This window comes from Gloeophyllum trabeum (assembly GCF_000344685.1).
Source record: "Gloeophyllum trabeum ATCC 11539 unplaced genomic scaffold GLOTRscaffold_00012, whole genome shotgun sequence".
Taxonomy (NCBI): Eukaryota; Fungi; Basidiomycota; class Agaricomycetes; order Gloeophyllales; family Gloeophyllaceae; genus Gloeophyllum; species Gloeophyllum trabeum.
Window position 1 is genome coordinate 1,399,597 of NW_006920421.1, and position 27,547 is coordinate 1,427,143.

The following is a 27,547-nucleotide window of genomic DNA, read 5'->3' on the forward strand; positions in this document are numbered from 1 at the left end:
CGACTGACGTTCTCGCTCCTCGTGCGTCTGTCTCCCGAAGCCTCCGCCGAGCCAGCTGAGTCCCCGCCAGATCACCACCCTCCTCTACGGTCGGTACTGCCCCTTCTCCTGCCCTGTCCCCGCTAACCCCTTCCCTCCCAGGCGCCTACACAACCCTCTTCGCCACCTCGATTGTGATATGGATCTAGGGACGAAATTCACTCGCCCGAGAGGGAGGCGGTGCACGCGGACACGCGTCTGCCCTTGTCTTGCTGACCCCTAGACGGCGAGCGATACAGGCAGGCGCGCCGCGCTCGTCCCGGACGCCCGGGTCAGGAGAGAGCGAGAGAGCGAGGGAAGGTGCTCTGGTATGGTATTTGCTTCTTTCCTCATGTCGAGTGTTCGGTGTGTTGGAAGCGTGCGTGCTCGGTTTCTGCGGGCAGACGCCCGCGGCCCGACGCGCGAGCGCAGGTCCACCGGGTTTGTCGGGCGGAGAGGATCCAGACCGGCGCGTCCCGTTCGATGGCCCTCGGCTACGTGCTACTTACCTCCAACTGACTGGCTGTCGCTGCAGGTTTGGTGCGTCGGCGCGGGTCTCTTGTACCCGCAGCGAATGGCTCGACGCAGGGGCCCCGAGCTCGGCGTAGAGACCGGAGACGGACGCCCGGATCCTGACCCGGGCGCACACGGCTGTCTCTTGAGAGGAAGGTCCAAGGCGTCAGCCCTGCAGATCGTGGCGCCGCGTCCCCCTCGTACTCGCGTGCGCGTTTGGGCCCGGCGTCCCCGCGGGCATCTGTCCCGACGCCTGCACTGGCGTGCGGGCGGGCGGGCGTGTATGCAGCCTTGCCGCGCTGTGGGGTGGGCGGCCACGGTGTCGGCGCGGATCGCGGACACGTGGGGCACGGGCGCATCAGTCGTCGGAAAGCCAGCGGGTCAGTACAACGGGTGCACAGCGAATGAAGAGGTCGTTGGATAGCGCGGCTGTCGTTGAGCTACCGAGAGGGCGGCGGGGCGCAGTGGACTCGGATGGAGAGAGTTTGGTCCGCGTTGTCGCTGAGCAAACGTCCATTTCATCCATCACGGTACAGGCTTTTTTCGCGTTCACACACGGCTCTCTGCGCAGTTAGTGTTCGATGGGTGAAAAAGGCTGTGGACGTGACGGAAGCGTAAGCGGTTGATTATTTTGCCGGAGTGCCCGGTGCTGATTCTGTTTCCTCAGTCAATTAACCCGTTTTGAGAGAGTGCAACAAATGTGTTGCTAGCTGATTGTTTGTTGTGTATTCTTACGGGATGGTTCCCTTTCCCTCTCGCAGATACCTCGGTGCTGGGAGGTGAGCAACACCTCTTCGCCTGACTACTCTGACATTGAGAACCAATGACTCTTGCAAAAAGAAAGGAATACCCCAAGGGAGTAACTCTTCAATTCATTCGATAACATCAGGTAATTTAGGGGGCAGATGTGGCTGGTCCGTTAGTTACCAGCGAGCTGGGCATACCCAACTAACAGGGCTTATTATTGCTCCCATTTTCACCGGACTCTAGTGACACCCGCGCAGTCTACTCCGTCTGCTCCCAGTCTGGCGGGCTTTGCCATGGCAGCTGCCGTGGCCTGCGCATGAAAGCGCGAGAGCATCTAGGAAATCTGCCGAGGGAAACCATGGGGGTCACCAGCCCGGATCTCGAGAGCACCAGGTTTTTCGCTGTCAAAGTCCACGGGAAGAAGGACCGCCGGAGGGGGCATGCAGTTGACCCGTCCGCTGATTAAAGTTAGGGACGGACAGAAGACAAGGCTGGTTAGGCATGCTGCCCCGCCAAGCCAGAAGATCTCTCAGTATCGTTGTAAGCTCTTCTGGTCGCTCATTTGCAGCTCCTTTCAGCTGATGCATGCCACAGGCACGATACGGGCCCGCTCGGTGTGCGGCAGTGCATCTGCACAGCTGTTGGTCTGCTTCTGGCATAAAGTGAAGTGCGGTCCATCTATACCGAAGTCCAGGGTGGTGACAGACTTTGAATACCGGCCGGCATCCCTGTAGGTGACATCGTGCTTTACTCTCCCACTTCGGCCATGCATGGCCACCAACCACTGAACGACAGAACCCGCAATCGATCGAAGGCTGTGGACCGCGCGGATATCTCCTTGCACAGATTACGGCCAGATTACGGGCATGGAAGTAAACTCTACGCCAGTGCGGCCTGTTGTCCCCTTCGAAGATCTCCGAGTCAGTCCGATTAGGCGAAATTCATGGATCTCGGTGAAGCGCCCCCTGCATATAAGGCTGGCTTGCTGGTGCCAGCAAAGCCTCAGAAATTAGTCAACTCCTAACGATACAGCCAACAAGATGTTGTCCGCCTCTGCGTTTGCGCTCTTGCCCATCCTCTTCGCCTCGCCGAGCTTTGCTGCCCCGGCAGATTCTTCGTTCGCAGGGGGAACGTCCTCAGCGTATACATCCGTCGTCGCTGGGGGTGATACGACGTACTCCTCATCAGCTCCGGTCGCATGGACCTATTCCACTTCAGTAGATTCTTCGTTCGCAGGGGGGACGTCCTCCGCGTACACATCCGTCGTCGCTGGGGGCGGTACGACGTACTCTTCATCAGGTCCCTATGTGTCTTCGGCTGCCGTACCATGCCCCACCCTTGTCACTTCCTACGTGACCGTATATCCAAGCAGCGTGGTCAGTGGAACGCTGGTCAGCAGCAGCGTGGTTTGTGGGACGCTGGTCAGCAGCAGCGTGGTCAGTGGGACGCTGGTTAGCAGTAGTTTCGAACCAGGTCCTACGACGACGGAGATTATCAGTAGCATCCAGCCAGGTCCTACGACGACGCCAGTTATTAGTAGCATCCAACCGGGCTCTACCACTGTTGGCTCCTCCCTGGTGCCCAGGTGGGCTAACGAGACGAGCGTCGCCGTCGCGTCCTCCGCAGTCGTGAACACCACCGCTGTTGGACCGTCCTCCATCGCCGCGTATCCCAACAGCACCACTGCCAGCGTCGTTACTACTGCTGTGTATACCAGTGCTGTCGGTGCTTCGGGAGTATGTGCCCCTGCGGCTACGACAGTTGTTACTGTAACTGCCTCCGGCGGTCCACCGAACGGCACTCCGAGGACAGGCGACGTCAACTCTGGTGCGCTTTCCGATAGGGCGAACGCAGCGACCACGGCCTTGATGCCCGTCTTAGCACTTGTTCTCGGCATGTCTGTGCTGTAAACGGGTCAGTGCAGTCCCGCTTACACGAACACTCTCACAATGCTAACATCTCGCAATGTAGTTTGACGGTAGGCGTGCTCTCGCAGCGGATAGTTGGACTGCTGATGCGCATGAGTACGGTTAGGTTGATGACAGAGGCATCGGACTTTACTCAGCTCTTTTCGGACTATATTGGACTATATTCGCCGTGGTTAAATTGTGTGCGGTTAGTGTTATTTGTGAATATGAATTAATGGGTCATAACTGGTGCAACTACGGCAGACGTGCCTGCGAAGGTATGGGCAACTCAGACGCACTGGGGCGCTTCCGAGAAATTTGAACTCAGAGACACTGGGATTTCCCAGGTATACAAACCACGACAGCGCGAAGATCTGGACCACAGGCCATGCGCAGCACGACATAGACATATTCAAGGCCAAGGAAAGACTTCAGGCACTACAGTTGCACTTAATGCGCGACCACACCACACTTGTAAGCCCTGGCTAGAGTATCATGGCTGCAAGGTCATATGACTCTCTTGGGGACCTTTGGCAACAGTAACCAAAGGACCTCCATGAGGACAAAGCTTCCGATGGCCACCGGATGTACGACGAAGGGACCTGCGGCAAGCGTCATTAGTCCAGATACCAAAAAAAATGCGAGGCAAGCAGGTATGCACCTTTGAACTGAGATATGAGCCCTACCGAGAACGGCCACAGAGCTCCACCAGAGGATCCGAACGCCATGATGAAAGACAGCGATGAAACGTGCAGCTTCCTCGAAAGCATGCGAGTGATGATCCCCATGGTGCAGGGTACAACAGGCTGTCTGAGTATCAGCTCGCACATGATAAAGGGATCATCGGAAAACCTACACCTAGCAAAAATCCTACGAGTGCGACACTGACGGCGCTTCCAATCACGTTCGGCACCAGCCATACAAGTATCTCCATGCCGGCGCACCCGGCGAGCAGAACTACCACAGCCCTCCTCTCACCAAACTTGCCGCAGAGCCCGCTGAGCAGGAACCGTCCGAGCGTGACGCCGCCCCAGAAGCCTGACGCTACGTAACCCACATTCGAAGGGTCCCCGCCCCGCGCACTAATGAGAAACGAGACAATCCATCCTCCCAAAGACACTTCCGCGCCTTGGTACGAGAGAATGAAGAGAGAGGTGAGGATAGTGGGTTTGTTTCGGAGGGTCTCGATGAGCACCTGCGTGCGGGTGAGCGGTTGGTCGGAGGACTGTGAGGAGGTTTCCTGTTCGGACTGTGCGCGCTGCCGCCAGAGCTGCTGTCGACGCTCTTGCTCCAGGAGCGTTTGTTTCTCCCGCTCGGTAGGTAGAAAGATGTAGCCAGAGAAGAAGCAATTGAACACTGTTATTCCCAGCGGCAGGAAGTAGAAGTACTGCCAAGGTATGCCCTGTGAGGCCAGTGAAGTGGCCACCAGAGGGCCTGCAATACCTCCAATTCCATAGGAGCCGTGCAGCCATCTGTGCTCGAGTGTTTGTCAGTAACGCGGTGGTATAACTTCAGATATTAGGGATCGCCATTGACCCGTTGTATAACGTCGGCTTATCCAGCGAGCTCACGAAGACGTTGATCTGTGCGAGGTTCCAGGAAGCGCCTGCACCAGTAAAGAATGGCGCAACGACGAGGAAACCGTACGGCGTCCTTTCGGGCGCAACCAACCAGATAATGTACCCGACAGACGTTACCGCAGTCGCGAGCATGAGCGTCCTAGCTCTACCCACGGACTGGAATATGGCATCCGACGTGAAGGCGGCTAGGAGGAAGCCGACAGCTGAGGTTAAGAAGAGAAGGGAAACAATGGCGTAGCCGATTCCGTAGAAGGACTCGATGAATGGGATGAGAGCTCCCAAAGCCGAGTCTTGCATGCCATTGATAATCTGGAGAAGGCAAGAGGACAGAAGGCGCCATCGGTTCACAGGCTCCCTTAAATATCAGTCAGTGCCCTGGCTGTTCAAAATGTAATGATGCAACGACGGACTTGAGTGACTCTACGACTCGAGTGGGTTCTGCTGTAGGAGTTGCCTCCTGGCTCCGACTCACTGTGACTCTAATCATAAGGTGTACAGGGCTTCTGCATAACCATTCGAGACTTACCTTCCACTATCTCGTTCGTTGCTTGCCCTAGTGATAATTCCCCTTGTTCATATAGTTTCTGCGACAACTCAGGATTCGCTGCGTTAGTATCACAATCGCCATGCACGTTCCGAGGTTGGATGGAATGGAGCTCAATGTCAACGACCTCGACGTCGCTGTTCTGGGCGGCCATACTGACCTCAAGGTGTAGTCCGCCAAATTGAGGTCTACAGCTTGTTACATACTTTCGGCACTATACGGTACTAGGCGCCTTTTGATGTTACCCCGCACTTCTGTCGGTGGCGTGAACAGATTCGGGATGAAGTCGGAGTTTCCTAGCTTGATTCCTCCCTCCTGCATCGAGTGCGGGTACTGCGTCTGCTCTTCGGCGATGACAGCGACGACCCGAAGGCAAGCACTAACTGCGCCCTACTACGGGCGCCAACAAATGGCAACCGCGGACTTCTGGACCGCTGTAATATGCAGAGCGATTCCATTTATCTAAAATTAAAACATGGAGGCTGTTAGTGTTGCATCAAGAGCATGAACACGCCAGCATTCCTCGAGGCTCCACCGCTCTACACGTACTTTGTCGTGGACTATCCTCTACCCAGCGCGACATGAGTGCAAGCATTGATATTCCAGAGAAAGTGGCAGAGAAGCCCAATTCCAGGGAGCATTGGAAGATATGCATCCTCGGAGACATGGGCGTCGGGAAGACAGCTTTAGCGGAGGGCGTAAGTACACATCTGCGCTCTGTACAGGTTAGAAGAAGAGAGCTAGAGTTTATTGACAATTCGCTGGCACTAGTTTCTCGGGCGTGCTGGTATGCAATATAGGTTTCCATGGCTGGGAATGGTCGTACTGACAGGGTGATTCAAACGCCAATGAACCTTATAGCTGACTCTGGAGTGCGCCCACTTTTTCAATGTATCGTTGCGGATACTGACTTATTGATCCTCTGGCAGTCTCCAGAGGGTCTAGCCATTGCCAAAGAGATCACAGTAGATGGGCGGACTAGCACTATCGAGATCTTCGACCCGGTTGACACCGGTAGGTAGCAATATTATGGCAAACATCGCCTGCTGATTGTCTTGTATAGACCCATCCGAACCGCTCGTCTTCCGTCCTGGCCAAGGGATACAGTAAGCCCCCCCCCCCCCGCGTCTAGCAGTTCTACATTCGTGTACTCATTAAGTCTTTGTTCGCTGCAGAGAAGCGGACGCTTTTATCCTGCTATACTCTATAACCTTCCGCGGCTCCTTCGACCGCCTCACCTCTTTCCACTCGCATATTCACGAGCAGCATACCAAGTCCCAGCATGGTCCCCCTTTCATCCTCGTCGGCAACATGTCCGACATGGACGAATCAGACCCGGAGGCTCGGGAAGTGAATACCGACGAGGCGGAGGAGCTGGCGAAGAAGTGGGGCTGCGCGTTCTACGAGACGAGCGTCAAGGCCAACCTGCGCAACGTGGATAACGTATTCGAAGAGCTCGTTAGGGAGACGAGGAAGAAGGCCGCAGCGGACGGTATGGGTAAAGGTAATGAGAAGCGAGAGGAAGACACACCGGGGAAGAAGGACGAAGTGGAGGACGAGGATCGTCATGGATCGAAGTGTTGTGGCCGTGGGTGTGTCATCATGTAGAGCGAACTGTGTGGGTCGCTGCGTATGGTTTCTTTCATGCATACTTCGGATCGATCATGGACGGGCTCTCGGACTACTAATATTCAGTTAGGTTTACTTCTATCACGATCGTCATGCAATCATCCTCTCCCTTGGTGCCTTCGACCAGAGCGCTCGCAAGAACATCAGCATCTGTAAAAATTCGAACGTTGCACATTCGCATCCTGCTTCCCTCTTAACTTATGCTGTTGCTCTTATATAAAGTACGCGACCAGGGGATTCAAATCGACCTCGAGGTTGGGCAGCATGAAAGTGGAGGACCGTCGTCATAGACTCGAGGATCCCGCCGCCGACGCCATCAAATGTGTGAGAAACCCGCCACGGACAATCTCCTATGGAGTACCGCGTCGTTTCTTTGTCTGTAACAGCGTCGTCGACACCGCGTTCATAGAACAGTAGCGTCAGTGCCGTCGCAGTCCAGGAAAGCGTAATGAATGGCGCTGACGCCCCTTTCCGGCCACGCCTCCGCCGCGCTACCTCATGCGTGCGCGACGCCGGCCGACACCGGGTAGAAACCTGTAGAAGCAAATTCTAAGGCGGCGTTCAGCGGGCTTGGTATGCCAGCGACGAGAAACGCTTGCAGCCTTACGGCCACCACCTACACCCAACTGGGTCGCTAGTGCAAGGTAAGTGCGCCCGTTGGCTCGCTGTTGCGAGTTGGTTGATGGTCTGCGAAGTTCACCTCTTGTCTTCACGCCGTCTAGCTTGAGCGTGCTCTGTTAGGACGTAAGTGACGCCCTTTGCTCGAGCTGTATCGCCCATGTTTCCCAACCTTGAGCGCAGGCTGTCCCCACTGTCTCGCGTCACGGCACCTACCATGCATGACCAAACCCCTGTATCCTCCCACTTCGACGGAGTTGAGGTACCAGGAACATCTGACATGGTGGATGAACACCCGGACGGAGGCCAGAAAGAGGAGTATCTTTCTGCATTCGGAGCCCCGTCGGGCAAGCCGAACTACAGCGGCGTTCTATACGGCCCACGGAGGATCGCGCCTCTAGACTATGAGTCTGAGACGCCGCGCCCGCCCGTCTTCTACACCGAGGCCCTGACGGCGCCTCACAACGTCCAGAAGAACTCGCGCCCCGACCCTGCTATCGCCGATGTTCAAAAGCCACCTCATACGACTTCCATGCCATACTCGCACATGGGCGTGTATCGTGGCCCGGATATGTTAGGGTCGTGGAGCGACGGAGAGATATCTCCAGCTACATCCAGCGGCACCCCCAGCGCCGACGAGGAGACGCGGCGCCCTGGGCTGCTGATGCACGCGCCCACGGCACCACCACCTTACCCCCAGCCGACAGACATGTTCTCCTGGATTGAAGCTCAAGGCACCATGAGGTCACCGTCACCTCCCGGCCCTTTGTCCGCCCCTCTAGACCCGGTACCAGTGGGCGACTATCCTTCCAGCCTGATATCCATGGATCGGCCTTATAATTGGATTGAGGACGTGACCGCCGACCAAGCCATCGAAGCGCATGGTTTCAAACGCTGCGGAGGCTGCTCCATCTCCTACCGCGTTACGGATGGTAAGCGGTGCAGGTGTACTCCGTCTGAGGGCGACGGAGAGCGCCCCAGCAATCGCTTGGGTTATTTTACTGCTCCACGCTGAACATCATCGTATCTGACTAATTGATGCATTGTGATCCAATACTATATCAGCTACAGTATGTCGAGGTGTATTCCGGGCAGGCTCTAAGATACGCTTTCTGTATGCTATGCGTGTGCACGTACCAATGTATCTATACATCACAGAATTTTCGAGACAGGTGCGAAATCGTTGCGAGGCTGATTGGTGTTCTTCCATTTTGTCTCCTCGAAAATTTCAGCACTCCTGTTTTCCTGTTCGTCTCCGTGGAAAGTCTAAGCAAAGTCTATGTACATAAGAGCACTTGGCCAGCCAGGCCAGGGGTGAGCACGAGAGGCAAATCCTTAATTTCGACAAGATCTGATAGATCTTGTGTGTCTCGGCTTCTGGATCTGGAGCGGAAAGGAGCTTCCAAACTTCTCGTCGACGTCGTCGTTGCGATGCCACAATGTGCCACATCGTCGTCAACGTTCCAACAGCTTTCAGTCAGTTGGAACCCGTCGTTCACGGCGTTGAGCAATCGTCTCCGTAAAATTTCTATTCCCTATTTTGAGGATGCCGCAAATTTAGCTTGCAGATTCAGCTGCCACCCAGTGGCACCGCTGAAATACCCCTCTTTCCAGCCGGCTTGGCCGGAAGAAAATTCTGGTCGCCATGAGACACTTCGGCGTTGCGTCGGCTTCGCAAATCTCGTCCACAGATCTAGTTCGATCGTAGGGATCGGGCACAACTCTCCATAACTCATGTGCTCCCCTGCCCGACTGAGTCGTAGCTTGAACCTGTGCTTTTCAGATGTGCCATGGAGCTCCCCACTGTGCCCACTCTTGAAGGCCACCCCGTGGCCTCAACGTTTGGGATACTGCTCATCTCGCTCGTGATCAGTGCAATGTGAGCTTGGTCGCGCTTTCCTGAAGGATTTGCTCCGAATTAACCTCTGCGTAACAGTTTTTATGGCGTTACCCTCCTGCAAACGTGCGTCACTTTCTTGCAGAGTGGGATGGCTGCGTCTTACATTGTTTTAGATATATTTATTACAGGTCTGTTCGCCTGTGGGTAGTATCGGTTGCCGCGTGACTGAACGGGCCCTAGGCAGTACCCTCAAGACCCCCTCATTCAGAAGATTATTGTACGTCTTGCTTCATCGAGACCTGATCTCTCATCTAACACGACGGGGTTTTCAGGTCGCCTTCCTCTGGTACGTTGCACTACCAAATATGAAGGGGCTACCCCTCCTAAGTCAAGCTAGGTTTCTCGATACGATGCACCTAATATTTTGTACAATCACTATCTATTGGTACGGTCTTTCTCCATCCCGAGGCTATAAACACAGTCTCAAGCATTTCGCGCAGGTTTCTTGTGGCCAACTATGGGAAACCTGAAACGCTGGACTCGTCCACTTGGTGAGATTTTCTCTTGCCATGCTTTGGCCGCTGATTCTCACTCATCTCTAGGAGCATGAACGTGAGTCAATTACCTACAGAGGTATTGGTGGAACTCTGACACAACGCCGGCCTGGAAGCTGCAAACTGATTTCAATGTACGTATTTCGGACCCCCCTGCCCCAATCCTAGCTTAACCTCCGTCACAGGGGCTTGTGGGGTTAATCGTCCAATTGTGAGTCAAAAAATCCGGTATAAGCCCCGCTTAATCCGATCTCTATCTTCAGTTTTTTCGCGCGCCGGGTTTGGCTACGTGAGTGGTTACTACAGGTTGACTGTCCTTTGATGTTTACATCGATACCCAGTGAGCTTCAACTGGCTTCTTGTATCCACAATTGTGAGTCGTGATCCGTGATAGCTCTCTGCTCTTGACTTATTTGAGGGATGAACCAGTGTATACTTTCAGCCCTTCATTTTGGTAAGGATAGGATATCCATACGATGCTTCATATAACATTTATGTCTTATATTCCGTACATAGTCCTGGGAATCGGTAAGTTGTGCTCCAGCATCATTATCATTGCACCTTCTCACCGTCCGTCGACAGTTTTTACAGTGGAAGCGTACGTGGAAACCTGTCTCGGTAATCTAGTAATTAATACGATAGCGGCACACAGGTTCCAACTGGGACACATTTCGAAATACAGGGTTTTGACGGTGAGTAAACCATGCAGAGATCTACTTGCCCTGGCTCAGATGATGTAGTGGATTACGTGCCTCGGCTTCAGTGCAGCCGCGGTCGCGGACATCCTGATCGCCGCGGCGATGTGCTATTACCTCGCTCAGCGACGGACGGAGTTTCGAAAGTGAGCAGGCCGCATACTCCGTATGTCCCCTTGTGCTGACTGGATTGCCCAGGACGAATGATGTTATCACGACGCTCATGCTCTACAGCATCAACACTGGCCTTCTCACGAGGTCAGTGTCCTTGATATTTATCATCCTGGCCTTGAATGCTGACGCGTCCGAGCAGCATCGTCGCCACGGCTTGTGTGATATCAGTAAGTCCTAGGCGCATATGTCTCTCGTTGACACTTCCTCATGACCGCTAGTTCGCGATATCACCCACAAGTTTCATCTGGCTTAGCTTCTTCTGGGTCTTAGGGAAATGTGAGGATCCCTCCGTTCCGTGTCGTAACTACATCTGACATCATGCACAGGTTATGTGAACTCTCTTCTCGGAATGTATGTCCTCGGATGGTCCGCATCGTCCGCCATTTGACCAGGTCACTCACGGCATACACAGGCTTAACAGCAGACAGCATGTGCGCGAAAAAGGCCATCAAAGACCGACATTTGTCGAGCTGGACGTGACAAATCCGTCGGATTCTTCAGGTCGATCGGGAAGGCCCAGGAGGACAGACAATGGGGTGAGCCATAACATCGTTATAGAAAATACCCTGCTCGATAGGTGACACCTGCAATGCAGGAAAATATGGGTATTGCGATATCAGTGGAGACGACTACGAAACACGACTTCCCCCAGTCATCCAGTGCCTTGGATATTCGCGCCGAGTTTCACAAGCCTGCGAGCTTGCACGATGTAGACGTGTGAAGTATCTTACTGGTAGCTTATGGATCACGTTCCTTTCAATTGTCCAGTAGCAGTTCTGGTCATTCATATACACAGTGGGAAGAATAGTCTGAGTGTCTGAGCCGGATTCGTTATCCGAATTCCGAAGGCTCTCCGCCCCCATATCCGGTTCTTAGCTTCATATCCTTAGCCTATATGTAGCCTCACACTCCTCTCTTGCAATCCCCGCTACATTTGCTCTCTCGAATGGCTCCGAACCTCAGGCCGAGGAAGACGTACGCAGCTTTCTTCTATGGCACCCTCCTTCATCCGAAGATCTTGAAGCGCGTAATCGGAAACGACGGATCACATCTGCAGATATGCCCTGCTGTGTTGCTGGTCAGCAGTTAATTGCAGGATATGTACTTAGAGATCGTCTGAACTGCGTGCACGTTCTGCTCTTTGTAGGATCACACCAGACATCATGTCAAGGTAGACTTTAATTCAGACCTGTTTGATTGACTTTGCCTATGTTCGTCCTCAGCATGCCGATTATCCGGCGGTGGTACCTTATGAGAAGAGCCGCGTCTTCTTCGACAAGGAGCTCGAGCCCGAAGAGAGATCAGTCAGGGGGACGCTGGTGACGGGTCTCAATAAGCGCGACATGGATTTCTTGGATACGTTCGAAGGGGATGTAAGTGATCATTCCTCCTGAGGTGTTGGACAATATACCCATGCCCTGCGTAAGGAATACGAAAGGAAGACCGTCCCGGTCTATCCCCTGAGTTCGTTCATGCCGCTCAACTCGGTCTCAGATGACCCGTCCTCGGCGGACTCGAAAACTATAGCACCCCCATCAGCACCTTCGCTCCCCCCTATATCTTCCCTATCGTCTCCAGTCGAAGCCCAAACATACATTTGGGCCGCATCACTGAAACAGCTGAATAAGGATATTTGGGAATACGAGACATTCGTGCGTGAAAATGCCTGGAAATGGGTCGGCGAGGAGAAAGATGACGCTGTGAGTGCCGATGATGATCGCGAGATGTACTATACGGAAGTGGAGAGGCGCAGGGAAATGGGCGGCAATATTGTGCGAGTGGGCGGCGATGAGATATGATGGTGAGTCGCCGGGACTCGCTTTATGATGTTCATGTGGCTCATGCGCTCGATGCATGACAGGATTCTACTAGACCTGTTCTTGATAGATACTTGCTTGGGAATAGGTTCGACCAACCGTGCATTCTGGTAACAATTGACTTCGCAGACTGCACTAAGTATCACTGCGCTTGGTGCACGGAGTATCTCTCCTGCAGGTTTCGCAAAGACTGTCCTCGATCCATGATGACTAAGACCTTTGGTGCTAATTCTTCTCCAGGATCAAGACGATTGCTGGCCGATGCCTTCCGATATATGCATGGTTCTCTGGAAGCCAGTGAGACAGATGAGAGGCTGGGGGCATCAAGGAAGGTCACGAACGAGCTCGAGTTTGGCTACCAATGCTCAAAAGTCGGGCTGAGTTCACTCCGATTCGGGCAGTGTAAATCCGAGGTTCCTTCAGTCAGCGGATGCCAGTGATATCGTCAGTCGGGGACATAGCGACATTTTCAAGGATTGGCTCCGGCCTGCAGGTCCTGGCTCATTAGCCAGACATCTGGCCTCAAGGACTGCGCACAGGCCTCACTGCCGCACATTCTTGATATGCGCACCTGTATCTTCTGCATCCGCAATGGGATTCAGCCTACAGCAGGACGGTTGTTCGCGATGGCAGGAGTATATCTCCACTTCCACCGCCTCGAGACTACGGGACGCCCTCTTCACTTTCGAGTTAAGCATCAACGCAAGCTCCTTGCAGTGGGTCCGTATGTGTCACCCCAGTTAGACTTGAGCCAGGCTGGCTCGAAGGCAGGATCGGTGAAGCAGTCATCGGGGTTAGCGGCATTCCTGATTATGATTCCGGCTAACATGACGGTACGCAGAAGTACCGTGGAGGATTGCAGATTGAGGCAAGAGTTTGGTAAACGGTAGGACGCACGGGCAAGCTCGGTACAGGTTGGTTCCGTACATTTATGACCCTGAAATCGACTTATGGTTCAGTTATAAGTCGGTTCTCATCTCTGGCGCTCAACCTCTCGTGAACTCACCAATAATCAATCATGACATATTCAAAGCCACATCTCCTACAAAGATAGCCTTTCAAACCTGGAAACACAGACGTAGGCATTCGAGGGTATAATTAGCTGCATATATGGACGTATATACTCTCACCTGGAGCTTTCATATCCTACCTTTACGCTTACTAGCAATAATCTTCTTGCCGCAGTGACTCGTGCATCATGTGCGCCGGACTTACGGGGGAACCGAATGTATATGGACGTAACGTAACGTACACGAGCAAGCGATGTCCACGATGTCCTGATCCTTCCCCCGAGTGCCCCGGGCGTTAATCATGAGAAACGCAGTATATATACATCAGCTGCTGGCCCGAAATACTTTGATGGCTCGATAGTTCCCCCTACATTTGCACCGTTGGAATGTCGCTGCTACGTGTGCCGCTTGCCCTCACTTCGGTTGTGGCACTCCATACCTCTTTCAGCAATCCTAACAAATCGGTATCCAATGAAGAAGTCACAAAGTACGCGAATGCCGAAGCCCCAGCGTGGCTTTTCGTACCTGTATCGTGGAAGGTATGTACCTTCACATCCTCTTGCCACACCTCAGCTCAAGCTTCAATCCTGGTAGGTCTACGCATGGACAAGCTTGATAGGCGAGACAGCGGTTGTCGCGTCCAGCCACCTGCCGCCTAGTCCCGTGAAGGACCTCATCCTCAGGACTCTAGTGCCGCGACCATCGTGGGCTATATCGGCGATCCAAGTCACGCCTACGTTCCTAGCAGGATGTCTGTTGACGGTGGCTGGGTCGTACCTGCGCCTCAGCTGTTTCCGGACTCTGGGGGGCCTCTTCACCTTTCACTTGAGCATTCGCGAGGAGCATAAGCTCGTCACAAGCGGCCCGTACGCATACGTTCGCCACCCGGCGTACACTGGAGGCGTAATGGCAGCCGTGGGAACCGTGGTGTGTTTCCTCGGCGAGGGATCATGGCTGCGCGAATGTGGCTGGCTTGATGGTACGGGCGGGAAAGCAGTGGTGGGCGTAGCCGCAAGCTTGCTTGCTCTGACCGGTGTCTTCGTGACGCGCAGGAGCATCATGGAGGATCGTAAGTTGAGGCAGGCGTTCGGGGAACAGTGGGATAGCTGGGCGAGCAACGTTCCATATAGGTTCATACCCTACATCATCTAGATGACGTACAGAACTTGTGTGATGGGCACAACCCACCAAACAGTGGTCGATAAATACCTAAAAGCAACGACGTACAAGTGCAAACGGAACAGGACATGACATGACATGATAGTCTTACAACAACGCGTATACAACCTTCCCAATGGCCCTTCCCAGAGCCTTTGAATCCAATTACATGATGAACATAATGTTCGTATCCTAAAACATATGATTATCAGTTACAGAGCATATACAAAGGAAATAAAGCTTCTCACGATCGGGTGAGAGCTCGATAGCTATTGTATATGGAGCTCAGTGTCCAAGCAGTGAATGGAATCCATAAGCTAAACTGCGCACCTGAGGCTTCTGACTGTACTTGTCCCGAAGGATTTGCCTATGCCCAACTCAGATGATGACGCCAATACAGAAGAAAATAATGCAAACCGTATACTCTGGAGCAACATCTGGTAGCTTTGCTGCGGGTTTTGAGCTGCGTCACAGTATACCGTTAGCTGCGAGGACGGCGCAGTGGTAAGCAAACAGACATACTGAGTGCCGATATAAAGGCCTGCGGTTAACGAAATGATAAGTCGACGGAAACCTAAAAGGATGGAAGCACACGGTAGTACGCACAAAGCTCATAGCGCCGGTCGACTGCCCAGCCTCAAATGTATCCGCACTCGTCTGCGAGTCCTTACACCCGCTCCACGAAATCTACCCCTTATCAGCAAGGTACCCTTTAGGCAGCGTCATTGCAGGCACTCACAACGTCTGCGGGGCTCGTCCTCGTCGCCCGCGCATACTGCTCCGCCTTCTTGGTGTTACCGGTCGCGGTTTTGAAGATGCCCATCGCGGACGAGAATACGCCGCCCATGTCGCCGCGTGCGTAGGAGGAGACGGCGGAGAGGAGGCCCTGGCCGGCTTCTGCGGCCAGGTTGGGCTCTTTGATTTTGCCTTCGGTCGAGTACTGCGTTGCGTGGCAGGTGAGAGGGAGGAGACGAGGGGAATAGGAGGATACGTACAATGTAGGGAAGGTCTGGGATAGGGGAGACGCAGGAATGAATGTTTCGGTGATGAGGAGGGGTGAAGTGACTTACCGAGAGCAGAACCTGAATGGCAGGACTGCAGAGAGGAGATTCTAAATACCTTATGAAGAGTGATAGTGAACGCTGAATCTTACGTCGAAGATAGCTGTCAGCCTGCACCCAGGAGGGAGAGGCCTGACCATAATCTCGTGCATGATCTAGAAGCAAGCATTATGAAATAAGCGCATCTCACGGAAACAGCGTGCATACATCGTCGACAATATGGCCGTTGGTGTCGAAGTCGACGGGGTAAATGACTACGCATACAATTGCGCTCATATTCACCCTCTGCGTGCATGAACGCGAGACAGATCACGTACCTTCGTCATAACCATCCGCCTCGTCCCCATCCAAGTCCTTGGTTTGTCCGCCATGTCCAGAGTCTGTGCAGGAGTAAGGCACGTCAGTCACGAATTCACTCCCAGTCTACAAGGCCCTACGCACAGTGGAAGAACAAGGAATCGTTGGGCTGGGCATCCCGGACGAGCCACTGCATAGCTGCCAGCTGCGCACAACGTGACTAAGCCCCCACTCAGCAAATGAATACGGACAAGCATACGATGTTATCCTTCGTCGGGATCTGCCTGGGGTTGCTCGCGTCGTCCGTCAGCATCACGATGTCGTCCTCTTTATACCCGTACTGCCCTGCAAGCCAACCACGTATAAGTCGTCAGTTCGCCCACTGGCTGAGAAGAAAAGAGGAAAGGTACGCACTGCAGATGAAGTTTTTGACGTTGTGCGCATCGTTGATGCACCCTTTCAGCTCAGCGCTCTGGCCAAAGTAGTTGATCCCGATCTGCGCACGCATACATGAGCACTTGCGAGACGAGGAAGGGGGAAGAGGAGTGAGCGTACGCAAAGTGCCTTGCGCCGCCCATTACACTGCGAGTACTGGAAGAACGGCTGCTGCATCTGGTGGTTCGCGCCCTCGAATTGCGGCCCATAGTTCTGCATCGGGGTCGGCGGCAACGGCGGAGGTCCCGCTGCATATCATGTGTTATTTTGCTCCTGGTAAGTGTATTACTGAGAAGGGACGTACGGGGGGGAGCGTATCCTCCCGGGCCCGGTCGATTTCCGGGGAGCCTTGAGTTGACGCGCGTGCATCAGTATCCACGGACATGGTGGATGTATGTGATTGACGAGACGTACGGCGGAGGCCCAGGAGGCGGGGCATACTGTCCCGGATATCCACCGTCATATCCTCTGGGCGGCGGCGGCGGCGGTCCCGGAGGAGCGCCATACCTGCAAGATGTTAATAGGAGGAGATACACAGTTGGGAGAAACGCACGAGCCACCAAATCTCATCATCAAATTTGCCCTCGTAAGTTTGGAGAATCGAGAAACAGCAGTAAAAACTCACTGGCCAGGAGGTGCCCCCGGGGGAGGCCCGTAGGCAGGTGCATAGCCGGGATTGTAACCGCCGCCGCCATATCCGCCTCTAACGTCGATCGACCCCGTACTCAATCCTCAACCTCTCACGCCAAAAGCATCTCAACACTCACGGAGACGGAAAGCTACATATCCCAGCAGGGTCAGTATCTCTACTCAAATCACGACGATCTCAGCACGAACGCGGGTGGCGAGCCATATCCTCCGTTCGGGGGAGAGACCGGAGGAGGCTGGTAGCCGTGGTATTGACCAGGATAACCTGAATTATCGTTGTTCCACGACATGTCTTTTGAAGCCAAAGTTAGCAAGGTCGCGTCGAACGTCGAGCTCGATGTCGCAGACGCCTGAGAACCGGAGACGGTGTTCTGTAGTACTTACTTACCGTATCAGGAAAACCGGTCTTCAAAGTTCATTCGGGGTGTCTGGGTGGCGGTGCCCGGGGCCAATGCCACAATCAATGCCACAGCCAGATTGTGGCTGCGTTTCCCAGTATCGTAGACAAGATGAATCATCACTGATTATTGACTATGTACAGTAAACAGAGTACTATGGTCAAGATGATACAAGACTATACAAAGAAATTACCCTAAGACATTATGTCTGGCATCCTACAAATACATGATCCAAATTCCAAGAACCCAAACCAGGATCCATTACCCTGTACCAATCACTTCGTATGACACTTGACGCTGTAAAGCCTCCCAATCCCATCGTCTCCGAACGGGATCTTAGTCGCGTCCTTCGGCTTCTTGCCGTTTTCCTCTTCATCGTCCCAGTCAGGATCGTCGTCGTCATCCTCGTCCCGGTTGTCCTGCTCGTCGTCTTCGTCGTCTTCTAGATGCTGTATCGGATAGTCATCACCCTGAACGGCAAGAGCATCGCTCGTGAGGTTGCCGTCGACAGCCAGACTGCTGGCTTGCAAAGATGATGCCAACTCCGCGCCCGACAGCACCAGCGCCGTGAGTCGCCGTCCATGAGCCTAGGATACGCGACAACAATAAGCACACGGGATACCATTCAAAACGCAGGAAGGAGCACTCACGCATCCGCTGTCAAGGCCAACGCTCCACCTATGCACATCCAACCCACGGGAAGCAGTGTGTCCGTACACAACTGTCGATGGCATACAAGGCAGCTCGTCTCTCTTCTTTCCCTTGCGCGCAGTGACGTCAAAGCCAGCACATTTCTTCACGGTCTTGTTCCACAGCTTCGTCCACGGCGTGCCCTTCTTTGATTTCCTGCGGCATCACAGCACCGTCAGCAACCCGCCGACGCAGGGATAAACCTATGTACCTTGTGATCTTGCCAGAATCCGTAACACTCCGGACGTTCATGACCACCCACGGATCCGTATTCTGCGGTACCTTCGTCAGCAGCTCGACTTCCTGAGCCACCCGCATCTCCTCCTCGTCCATATTTACGCTCCCCACATGGCGGGAAGTCAGCGAAGGCAGGTGAGCCAGAGGCTGCTTCGGGTGGTCCATGGGACGTTTGGGGTTATACGGCAGCAGTCCCCCATGCACCACATACATATGCTGCGATGGGATATGCAGGACGAGCGGCAAGGACACCAAGTAATCATAGTGCTCGTCTGATATCTCCCTGTGTACCATGTTGAGCCTATCAAGCACCATGGCTATGAAAATTCCGCACCTCGCAATCCTGTAATGCACGCCAAACATCTTCCAACCCTTCGGCACCTTGCTCCACCACTTCCCCTTGCGCTTCTTCATCGCCCTCTTCTCCTCAGCATTGAGCTCTCCCCGCCGGTGCTTCCGCTCAATATCCCGCAACCACTCCTTCCCGCCCTTCTGCGCCTCGATCCAATTGAACCACAAGCGCCATTGGACGACGGGCTGGTCGTGGTTCCCGCGGACGCCGTAGATGCGCTTGGAGGCGAGAAAGTCGAGGAGGGCAACGGATCCGGACATGGGGCCTTTCTGCACCAGGTCGCCGACGTGGATGAGGGTGTCTGCGGAGGGATTGTAGGAAAGGGAGGTGAGGAGGTCGCTGGCAAGGGCGACAACGATGAGAACGCACATCTTAGAGGAAGTAACATAACAGGTTCTTACTGTAAGGACTCGTTCATGCCGTGGAGATCTCCTACCAGTATAACACGGCGATCTGGGTCACCTGCAAAAGCGGTGTCAGTCTAGACGCCTTAGGCGAAGTGCTTCCACATACCTAATCCAATATCCTGTTCGGACAGCGTCCTGGTATGAATATATCTATTAAAATCCGGCGCGCCTGTCCCAACCCTCAGCTTCTTGCTCTCACAATCCAACTCATTCCACTCACGTTCCACATCCCCTTGCCCCTCCCTTTCCCTCTCCACCCAACCCCCCACCGACGCCTCCTCCATCCCGTGCACCAAGATATATATCATGAAACACGACAAAATCACGAACGCAGCCGTTCGACGCGGCACGTCCATCTTGGTGGAGAACAGGAGAGCTGGGAGACGCGGCCGCGGAGCTCCATCAATGGGCAGGTTTTGCGATCGAGGCATGCCAACTACTGCTTCAAGCACCGGCGGCTGACCAGGGAGGTACCTATTTTTGGTATCCATACGACAGCGCGTCTCTATGACGTCAAAATCAGGTGACTCAAGCGGAGAATCACCTGATCTGCCCCACGGACGCGTTTCGTTGTTTGTGTTCGTTCAGACACTTCACTGGGCTTCACTGGGTTTTATGGTGTAGATGCTGGAATAGGGGACGCTCCGAACACCCTCCGTCCCTGATCCTTCTGCACTTCTGGGGATTTTTTTACTGCTGTTATATTTGTTGTTTCGCCGACCGTAGGGGACGATCCTTCGTTTTGGTGGATATGTAGCTTAGCCTAGCTTAGCCACTTCTTTCGGACTGGCTAATGATTCCACTTCCTTCGTCTCGGAGGTTGTACTAACTTGTAGGAGGTTAGCTAACTTGGACTCTCATTAGATGGCTATCCCTGTCTCATCCCGAATCGAATCCTTACGTTCGGTGACTCGCCTTAAGCTCACCGGTTCTGCTCCCCGTGTCCAACGTGCCTGGCTTACAATACATATACCCTTGGACAACGGTAAGGTTCTCTGTCAGCGGCAGCAGTGGCTGCGTCTCGGCGTGGGCATGCCATTTCACTGTACTCAATTATAAATGAGTAATGATGCGGTCATCAGCGTCATAGACCTGCTTAGCAGCACGCGTTGACGGGGCAAACCAACACGTCTCCTGTTTCTCTAGGTAGCTAGTGGAGGGTCGCTGCCGACGCCAGTGGTGGTGTCGGCGTCGACTGAGGAATTGGACGGTAAAGATGGAGCTGCAAGCCACTGCGACGAGCGGGCCCGGTGCTTGAATCGTTAACGCGGTCGTGGGAGCAAGTCCGCGATCGTGCGTTATGGCAAAACGCGCTAACGTGTGGTTGTGGAGCTCCAGGTACATTTTGAAGCGCCGCCAACGGGCCTGAGGCAACGTGTCGAGCAGCCTGGTCTTGCGAGGTACAGTCGACTCTGTCCTAACCCATAACGGGTCGTGGAACCCAAAAGTTATGGGTTTTTGCAGACTATGGGTTACCAGAGCGTGTGACACCGTGTGACTACCTAGTAAGCGTGACACACAGCCTATTCGGTATAGGCCGGACGTCGTTTATGACAACGTTTAGATACGGAATCTTGAGTCTGGTAAGGGTTATCTTCTGAAATACCACGAGAACCGAAAATTAAGGGTCGAGATAGTCCAGGTTCTCGTGGGAAGGAGACCTGCACCTTCCTAATATAGGTTGTTTTATGGGTTATGACCCTCCAAAAAGTTATGGGTTATGGGATACGGCAGACTTATGGGTTTTTACTATCTACCATGTCGGTGGAAGCCAAAAACCTATGGGTTATTACAGGTTATGGGTTATGACAGGTATGGGTTAAGACAGAGTCGACTGTAACTCGGTAGAAATCCCCCTTTCACTTACAAGAAAGATACAAACAGCATCAAGCATTCAACACGACTTGGCTCCAATCCTTGACGTTCCCGGCGGTACGATATGCGAAATTTGTGGCAATTATGACGGAACAAGGGGCATCAGAAACGGTCGCCATCAGCGGCATGCGCCCTGCCGGCGGTAATGCAGAAGAAGCAGGAGCTGATCCTAAAGTGAACCCGGAGCGCCCTGCTTATCCACGGCATTTTCTTATAATACGTACGTCGGTGCGGACGCAATGAGTTACGTCGGTCAGCGCGACGATGGTTCTTGCTGCCTGTTATACCGTACGCGCCTTATAGCTCTGACCTAGTCCCTACAAGTCTTGGCTGATTGGACTTTCTTGCAGCTTCTGGAGTCCAATTAGATCTTCCACACATTTCGCCGTAGCGGCCAACTTATCAGACCTTTCTAGTCAGGTTGGAACGCGATCGCATGCGAAACTATACCACATATACCTGATCTTGCCCCCCCCTTCACTGAGGCTGGATAACAGACCATACTGAACATAGAAAGCTTGGAAGGAACATGTTATTGTGCGTGTTCATTGAAGAATGCAATTACCAGTCTAATCGTTTCTTGTAGTGGTCCAAGCCGGGCATGGCTTGTCGGCCTGCTGTGGATCAGTCTTGCTGCGAGCGTGTTCGCTGCCCCCCAGGCCGTCAGTTCGCCTGGTAATTCGTCAGTGACTCCTACTGGCGCCCCAACCACCTCAGCCAGCACCCCCGCAAATTCTCCGTCTACTGTGCTAAGCCCGAACCCTAGTATTGAGAGTTCCCCTTCAAGCGCATCCCCGTCCACGCCTGCTCGAGCGACCTCCACTTCCCCAGCGGCTCCTCCGGTACAAGCCTCTCATACTTCTGAGGCGCAGTCTTCGTCCGAGGAGCCGTCCCGACCTACCACGACATCCTCGGCGTCCACTCACTCCGACCCCGCCCCGCCTGCGAGTGCTCCTGCCCAGGGAGGGCAAGGCTCGAGTTCAACCCCGGACCGGAACACTGCACCTAGTAGTCCCACCTCACCTCCGACCACGTCTCATAATGACAGCGCGTCGCCGTCAAGCGAGCATGGCGCATCGCCGTCTACCAGCCCTCCCCGCGCTCCCCAAGGAGGATCCGGTCAAACGTCGACGTCTCTTTCACCGGCGCCCCCGGACACGAGCACGCGCACCACTTCTCCCACCAGCGTGACCCGTGCACCCCCAGGAGGATCTGGGGATAGCACGACGACGACCCGCAGTCCCTCGTCGGATCCGCCGGGCACTTCTACCGGCCGTGCCGGGCAAGATACTACGACACAGGGCGGTTCAGGCCCTGGTACGACATCAACTACCAACCAACCTCCTTCAACATCGCCTTCGCGGGCTCCTGGCCAAGGTGGAACCAGTACACGCAGCAGCTCGGATGGAGGTGCCACGTCGGAGACCTCTCGCGGCAGCACGACTAGCCATACGTCACCTGGGCATCCGGGCCAAGGTGGGACATCGACGACCTCGCACAGCAGCGTTTCGACGTCTGCTACTGGTCGTGACCAGTCTACGACCACATCCCGTACATCATCTGATGATCCAGGCCAGGGTCGGACGTCGTCGTCGACCTCCCACAGCAGTGCGTCGACATCCGGCAGCAGTGACGGAAGTTCCGCTACTACAACCTACACGTCCCCTGGTCATCCGGGTCAGGGAGGGACGTCGACGACCTCGCACAGTGGAGGATTGACGTCGACGATCACCTCTAGCGCGTCGCACTCATCCCCCAGTCATCCAGGTCAAGGTGAATCATCAGGCTCCGCTAGTTCGACTTCGGACGGGAGCGGCTCAACGACGTCGACTGAGCCGCATTCGCACACCTCGGTCTCCAATCCGGGGCAGGGTGCTACATCCAGGAGCAGCAGCGGCTCCGGCTCTGGTGAGCCCACCTCGAGGTCGAGAAGCACGGATGGTGCCTCTTCGACGACGTCTGGTAATCGGACGACCACTCCCACTGCAGATCCGAGTAGTTCACCTTCTGGGTCGGACTCGTCCCGCAGTCCGAGTGCGACTGAGTCGCACAGGGGATCGTCTGTATCGCCTACGACTGACAATGTTACGGCGAGTGGTTCGAGTGGTTCGGGCAATCCCAGTTCCAGTCGTTCCAGTAGACAGCCTAGTGAAACTGGTGGCAGCTCTCCGTCTCATGCGGTCTCTGGTTCGGAGACAGCAGGGTCCTCGAGGCGACCGGGCCCTTCAGGGTCGGGATCTCCTCAGCAGACCCGCTCAACGAATCCGTCTGAAACCGCCACTGGGGCCGGTCCGCATTTTACGTCTCTCAGCGATGGACGTCCTGATGGCTTGTCGAGCAGCCCGAGATCAGGTGCCCAACGCACGTAAGTTATATGTACTTAGACCTCTGCTTGCTTGAGATTACTGACTTGATCATATTATGTGCAGTATCAGCGGGACGCCCACACCCACTGTTCGAACCTCGCGCCCGTCTGATACGAGTTCCCCCGGCGCCTTGGCTTATTCCACTTCTCTCACCGATGACTCCACCTCGAGGCGCGGAGGCGATGGGCGCACATCTATTGTGAGCGTGACTTTGGTTTATACCTCCACTTCACCCGGCGGACTGGTCACGACGATCACAACCGTGGTGCCTACTCAGACATTGATACCCAACTCCCTTACTGGCACAAAGTCGTAAGTGAAACTTCCAAAAGGCCCGTGCCAGAATAAAGCTCATCTATATTGATTGATATTATGAAGACTTAAGCACGATCCTGGTGCAATTGCCGGAATCGTCATTGGCTCCCTTGCTGCAATACTCGTCCTTGTGCTCTGGATCAAATTTGCCATGAGGACGCGTCGCGTCCAGCGTCTGGAGAGTGACGCACTCGCCAGTCTTCGTGATGAATCCCCAGGGCCTCTAGATAACGAGATTGACTCACATCCGGCACCCGGGGGTGCAATGGGTGAGCGAGCAGTGCTCCCGCTGGCCGCTGCTGGGGGTTACGGTAGTGTCTCGAGATTCCGAAGTCGTGATGGAACGCTTTATGCATCTGTGGATGAAGATGAGCCGTACTCTGCAGGAGCATTATCGGGCCATAGCCCTGCGGCGTTCGGGCCCTTCGCCGACCCTTTTGACGGCTCTGACGAGGCCGGTATATCCAGTAGTCCAAGGGTGATGACGGAGCATATCCCGGGTGGACCACCTCCGAGTGCGTGGCTAAGAGGCAGTTTTGCACCCTCGGGTGGTGTATCGCGCTTTCCATCGGGCGCTGTGGCTGAAGACCCGCTCATATTAACTGGAGGGGCTTCGGATCCCGAGGTTGACGAGCAGTTCTTGTCTGGCCTCGCTCGCGTCGGTGCATATGCAAGTGGGAGCGGGAGCTCGGAAGGTCATGCTTTAGCTCCGTCTTCCATGGGGCACTCACCTGCATCAGCATTATATTCCCCTGACGGTGCCCTTTCAAGGAATCGCTTGTCTGTGCCAGAGACACGACGCCAATCTTCCCTTGGACATGGTAGCTCTTCGGAGTCGCACTCCGGGGAAGATAACCGCGCTGGACGTGCCGTGGTCGGAGGTCTAGAAGGGTCTGCACGCCCGACTCCAAGTAGAACTTCAAGCGTCCGTGGTTTGCTATCTCGCGGTCTCAACTGGCGGCAGCCGCGACCTCAGTCTGCAGTGACCGTCCCCACGTTCTTTGAGCCTCCCCCTGAACTGGTGTCGAGGCCTGGTCCCCGGTCTTCCTTGCCACCCACGTCGCCCATGGTCCCCATGAGGCCTCACACGATGTCTGACAGCGGCCACGGCAGTCTCGTGCGGGCGAACCGCCCGGGTTTCGTACCTCATTGGCATGATCAAGGAACGTTCGGTCCTCGGATGGTCACCCTAGAATCTTCGTCGGCGCTGCCTTCGCCTGCTGCGACGGACGCAACGACAGGAGATGGCTTATTACGACTCGAAGGCGAGGCTGCTCGCAGCACGGCTGATATCAGTTTGCTGGATGAGGTGGACTACTCGCGACCTATAGGAGGAGTAAGTCAAACAGTCCTGCAGGGTATCTCGAGTCATGCTCAATGTTACCTTTCGCAGCTGGTGCACAACAGAACGCACAGTATGACCACCTTCGAGACGCAGGATACGCGGCGGACCGTCAGGACGGGACAGTCGAATCCCGAGACGCCACTCTCGGTGCTCCAGGATCCGTTCAGGGATCTGCTTGACGATGGTCTCGGCTCTGAAGCTGGCCACACCATCGGACATTAACCAATGAACCTATGATACCCCATCGATACCGGGCACTCCACGGTGGACCACGCCCTTGAACTCCTCGGACATGCACCCTCATTTAAAAGTAAACAGACACTTGATCTGCAAAGATATGACTGACATTAGAAGACGCTATGTTACGAAAGCCGATGACGCCAGAAAGCGCGCCGATCTCCTAAACTTGTACGAGTACGTTGTAAGTGACTGCTATCCCCTGTTCGTACATACCCTGCTTCTTCGAAGCTCTTCAATCCTTCTTACAATACGTCAGGATAGGCGATTAGCTACTTTTAGGCCATCGCTACGATACATGCTAAGATACAGTTGTGACGATAGTGTATATACTGTTTAATGTGAATATGTATGTCTTACGCGTTAGCCTTTCTCATCAGGAGGAGGAAAGGATGGCATGTAATTGCGTGCCCCGGGGCGATCTAAAGGTTGCTGAGTGACGTTACTTCAGTTTGGGGCATTGCGCAAGGGATGGCATCGATGACTTCATGTTGGTGAGGCTGACAACGTTGCGATAACATTGATTTCATTAATCGCGGGGATCATCAGCGGGTGCTATCTTGGATGGCACGCCCGAGCAGAGCAATGTATTATTAGTCTCAAGAACAGCGACGAGGGCTGGATCCGAGGTAGAAGTGATTCGTCGAGGCTGAGATGCCTGCTTCGTAGAAGGACGGATCTCTGCGGCTCGGAACTACGGGCATAAGATGCCTGATTGGAAGGCTGGCTGGAGCTTGGAGTGTTTCTGCGGGAACCCGGTACAGGAGTCTACGGGAGAGGTGTATCCGCTGCTCACCGGTGTGTGAGCGTCCCACACTCGAGTTCCAATCTCGAGAGGATATTGAAGAGTACCGGTGTTGCCGCAAGAACGTGCCAGGCACACCCCTCACGCCGTAGCGAGTTGGACGGCTGCAAATGGGGACGGGGGCGGGGGCCGGGGTGCCTGGAAAGATCCTGAGACAACTTGTAGCGGGTATTAAAATAGCGCACCTCTGGCAGAAGCTATCCAAAAGTGTGAACAGGCGGTTCGCCGTACGCCACTGCCCTCATAAGGAATGGTGATACGCCAGGCCAAACGAGGGCAGGCATCTGAGAAGCGTGCGGCCATTCCTCCAAAAACACAATTCATAGTGAAAACGGCGACTCAGAGACTGATACGGTTGGCGGTGGCGACGGTGAAACCTCGGTGTGGAGAATGGGTTTCGAGTCCTGAGAGGCCAAGCGGATGAGTAATGATCAGAGCGGCACGGGTATGAACCGTGCTGCGACCCGGACTAGCCTCCCAGGAGGTGTACTCAGTGACGGGCGACCACCAGCGAGAAGCATCAGACCAATTCGTCTAACCGTGTGTGGTGCGGGGTACTGCCCTGCTCACGACGAAGGGAACCACGGCGTTTACGCTTCGATGAGCGAATCGGGAGCGCTCCGGAAGTATTCTTTAAGATACTGTACCCGACAGCCACTAGTACTCGATGAGAACGGTAGGGCCTCCGTACCGTTGCCGAGCAGGACCAGGTCGACTTTAGGAAATCGAGCACAGCAATGCGGGCTTGCACTCGGGGTCCTGGCACCGCGTGATGGAAAAGAGTGACATCCACCTCTAAATATCGAGTTCCTCCTGTGCTAATGCTTGTTGACTTCTATGTGCTCTCTCAGTACACTTCTATTAGGTCTGAGAGTATGGAAAGAGCCTATACACATAGTCTGGTACAGTATATGTGTAATTAGCACCCTTCTCCTTTGTATGAATTGTGCAATACCATATATTACCACGGTCTGCCTATGGTACAAGTGACAACTCTGCTTTGTTGTTTAAGATCTAGACAAACCATGTAGTCTGGTTCATAGCTCGTATACACTCATCATGGAATTGTAGGAGTGGTGGCATGTCAGGATTGAGGTGGCTCTCTAACAACCATCCCGACTTGGAAGGTACGTCGGTGAAGTATCCTGTGCCTCAAAGACTCCAACAAGAATTCCGGTGGGGGAAAGTGCTATTCGAAGCAATGTGTTGCACTTTATAGTAGGTTTGATAGCTAAGAACAGTGGACTATATGTTGGTATCAGAAGCCGGCCGGTG

At 54.3% G+C, this 27,547-nt stretch overlaps 10 protein-coding genes across 10 annotated transcripts; 7 read left to right on the plus strand and 3 right to left on the minus strand.

The window, feature by feature from the left end:
• Positions 1 to 2,244: 2,244 nt before the first annotated feature.
• GLOTRDRAFT_140436 (uncharacterized protein) lies at positions 2,245 to 3,437 on the plus strand. Its single transcript, XM_007870885.1, has 2 exons — positions 2,245 to 3,192; positions 3,250 to 3,437. The coding sequence occupies exon 1, from the start codon at positions 2,319 to 2,321 to the stop codon at positions 3,186 to 3,188; it is 870 nt and encodes a 289-aa protein (XP_007869076.1). The 5' UTR covers positions 2,245 to 2,318; the 3' UTR covers positions 3,189 to 3,192; positions 3,250 to 3,437.
• A 255-nt stretch (positions 3,438 to 3,692) lies between these two features.
• Positions 3,693 to 5,452, minus strand: GLOTRDRAFT_80039 (MFS general substrate transporter; the record flags this gene model as incomplete). Its single annotated transcript, XM_007870886.1, has 6 exons — positions 5,292 to 5,452; positions 5,176 to 5,236; positions 4,722 to 5,120; positions 4,042 to 4,657; positions 3,847 to 3,991; positions 3,693 to 3,787 (listed from the first exon to the last, which is right to left on the minus strand). Exons 3-6 carry the CDS (start codon positions 5,060 to 5,062, stop codon positions 3,693 to 3,695), a joined length of 1,197 nt encoding a protein of 398 aa, XP_007869077.1. The 5' UTR covers positions 5,063 to 5,120; positions 5,176 to 5,236; positions 5,292 to 5,452.
• A 438-nt stretch (positions 5,453 to 5,890) lies between these two features.
• On the plus strand, positions 5,891 to 7,119 carry GLOTRDRAFT_140438 (P-loop containing nucleoside triphosphate hydrolase protein; the record flags this gene model as incomplete). The annotated part of the gene is made up of 6 exons (XM_007870887.1): positions 5,891 to 6,007; positions 6,081 to 6,096; positions 6,171 to 6,181; positions 6,239 to 6,323; positions 6,373 to 6,415; positions 6,485 to 7,119. The coding sequence occupies 6 exons, from the start codon at positions 5,891 to 5,893 to the stop codon at positions 6,915 to 6,917; spliced, it is 705 nt and encodes a 234-aa protein (XP_007869078.1). The 3' UTR covers positions 6,918 to 7,119.
• A 654-nt stretch (positions 7,120 to 7,773) lies between these two features.
• On the plus strand, positions 7,774 to 8,742 carry GLOTRDRAFT_140439 (uncharacterized protein; the record flags this gene model as incomplete). The annotated part of the gene is made up of 1 exon (XM_007870888.1): positions 7,774 to 8,742. The coding sequence occupies one exon, from the start codon at positions 7,774 to 7,776 to the stop codon at positions 8,569 to 8,571; it is 798 nt and encodes a 265-aa protein (XP_007869079.1). The 3' UTR covers positions 8,572 to 8,742.
• Positions 8,743 to 9,315: 573 nt separating this feature from the next.
• On the plus strand, positions 9,316 to 11,623 carry GLOTRDRAFT_112100 (uncharacterized protein). The gene is made up of 23 exons (XM_007870889.1): positions 9,316 to 9,435; positions 9,493 to 9,519; positions 9,570 to 9,584; positions 9,637 to 9,673; positions 9,729 to 9,742; positions 9,794 to 9,841; positions 9,897 to 9,947; positions 9,999 to 10,004; positions 10,063 to 10,084; positions 10,136 to 10,161; positions 10,214 to 10,239; positions 10,292 to 10,323; positions 10,380 to 10,404; positions 10,467 to 10,478; positions 10,533 to 10,548; positions 10,603 to 10,642; positions 10,691 to 10,791; positions 10,844 to 10,903; positions 10,959 to 10,986; positions 11,038 to 11,095; positions 11,146 to 11,170; positions 11,232 to 11,355; positions 11,415 to 11,623. The coding sequence occupies exons 1-23, from the start codon at positions 9,347 to 9,349 to the stop codon at positions 11,538 to 11,540; spliced, it is 1,008 nt and encodes a 335-aa protein (XP_007869080.1). The 5' UTR covers positions 9,316 to 9,346; the 3' UTR covers positions 11,541 to 11,623.
• Positions 11,624 to 11,765: 142 nt separating this feature from the next.
• On the plus strand, positions 11,766 to 12,213 carry GLOTRDRAFT_46720 (uncharacterized protein; the record flags this gene model as incomplete). Its single annotated transcript, XM_007870510.1, has 3 exons — positions 11,766 to 11,897; positions 11,967 to 11,990; positions 12,043 to 12,213. 3 exons carry the CDS (start codon positions 11,766 to 11,768, stop codon positions 12,211 to 12,213), a joined length of 327 nt encoding a protein of 108 aa, XP_007868701.1.
• Positions 12,214 to 14,032: 1,819 nt separating this feature from the next.
• GLOTRDRAFT_107594 (ICMT-domain-containing protein) lies at positions 14,033 to 14,798 on the plus strand (the record flags this gene model as incomplete). Its single annotated transcript, XM_007870890.1, has 2 exons — positions 14,033 to 14,185; positions 14,241 to 14,798. The coding sequence occupies 2 exons, from the start codon at positions 14,033 to 14,035 to the stop codon at positions 14,796 to 14,798; spliced, it is 711 nt and encodes a 236-aa protein (XP_007869081.1).
• A 171-nt stretch (positions 14,799 to 14,969) lies between these two features.
• Positions 14,970 to 16,816, minus strand: GLOTRDRAFT_107595 (peptidase C14; the record flags this gene model as incomplete). The annotated part of the gene is made up of 14 exons (XM_007870891.1): positions 14,970 to 14,996; positions 15,053 to 15,073; positions 15,135 to 15,171; positions 15,222 to 15,267; positions 15,327 to 15,345; positions 15,411 to 15,491; positions 15,544 to 15,744; positions 15,958 to 16,020; positions 16,073 to 16,119; positions 16,183 to 16,245; positions 16,307 to 16,367; positions 16,422 to 16,507; positions 16,577 to 16,658; positions 16,718 to 16,816. 14 exons carry the CDS (start codon positions 16,814 to 16,816, stop codon positions 14,970 to 14,972), a joined length of 933 nt encoding a protein of 310 aa, XP_007869082.1.
• A 1,045-nt stretch (positions 16,817 to 17,861) lies between these two features.
• Positions 17,862 to 19,614, minus strand: GLOTRDRAFT_80048 (Metallo-dependent phosphatase; the record flags this gene model as incomplete). Its single annotated transcript, XM_007870892.1, has 7 exons — positions 17,862 to 18,230; positions 18,294 to 18,489; positions 18,545 to 18,853; positions 18,905 to 19,261; positions 19,324 to 19,384; positions 19,436 to 19,498; positions 19,550 to 19,614. Coding segments are annotated over 7 exons (1,363 nt in total), but the record flags the coding sequence as incomplete, so codon positions are not given.
• A 1,674-nt stretch (positions 19,615 to 21,288) lies between these two features.
• Positions 21,289 to 25,452, plus strand: GLOTRDRAFT_95658 (uncharacterized protein; the record flags this gene model as incomplete). The annotated part of the gene is made up of 6 exons (XM_007870893.1): positions 21,289 to 21,424; positions 21,702 to 21,741; positions 21,791 to 23,569; positions 23,634 to 23,882; positions 23,949 to 25,221; positions 25,279 to 25,452. 6 exons carry the CDS (start codon positions 21,289 to 21,291, stop codon positions 25,450 to 25,452), a joined length of 3,651 nt encoding a protein of 1,216 aa, XP_007869084.1.
• Positions 25,453 to 27,547: the final 2,095 nt, after the last annotated feature.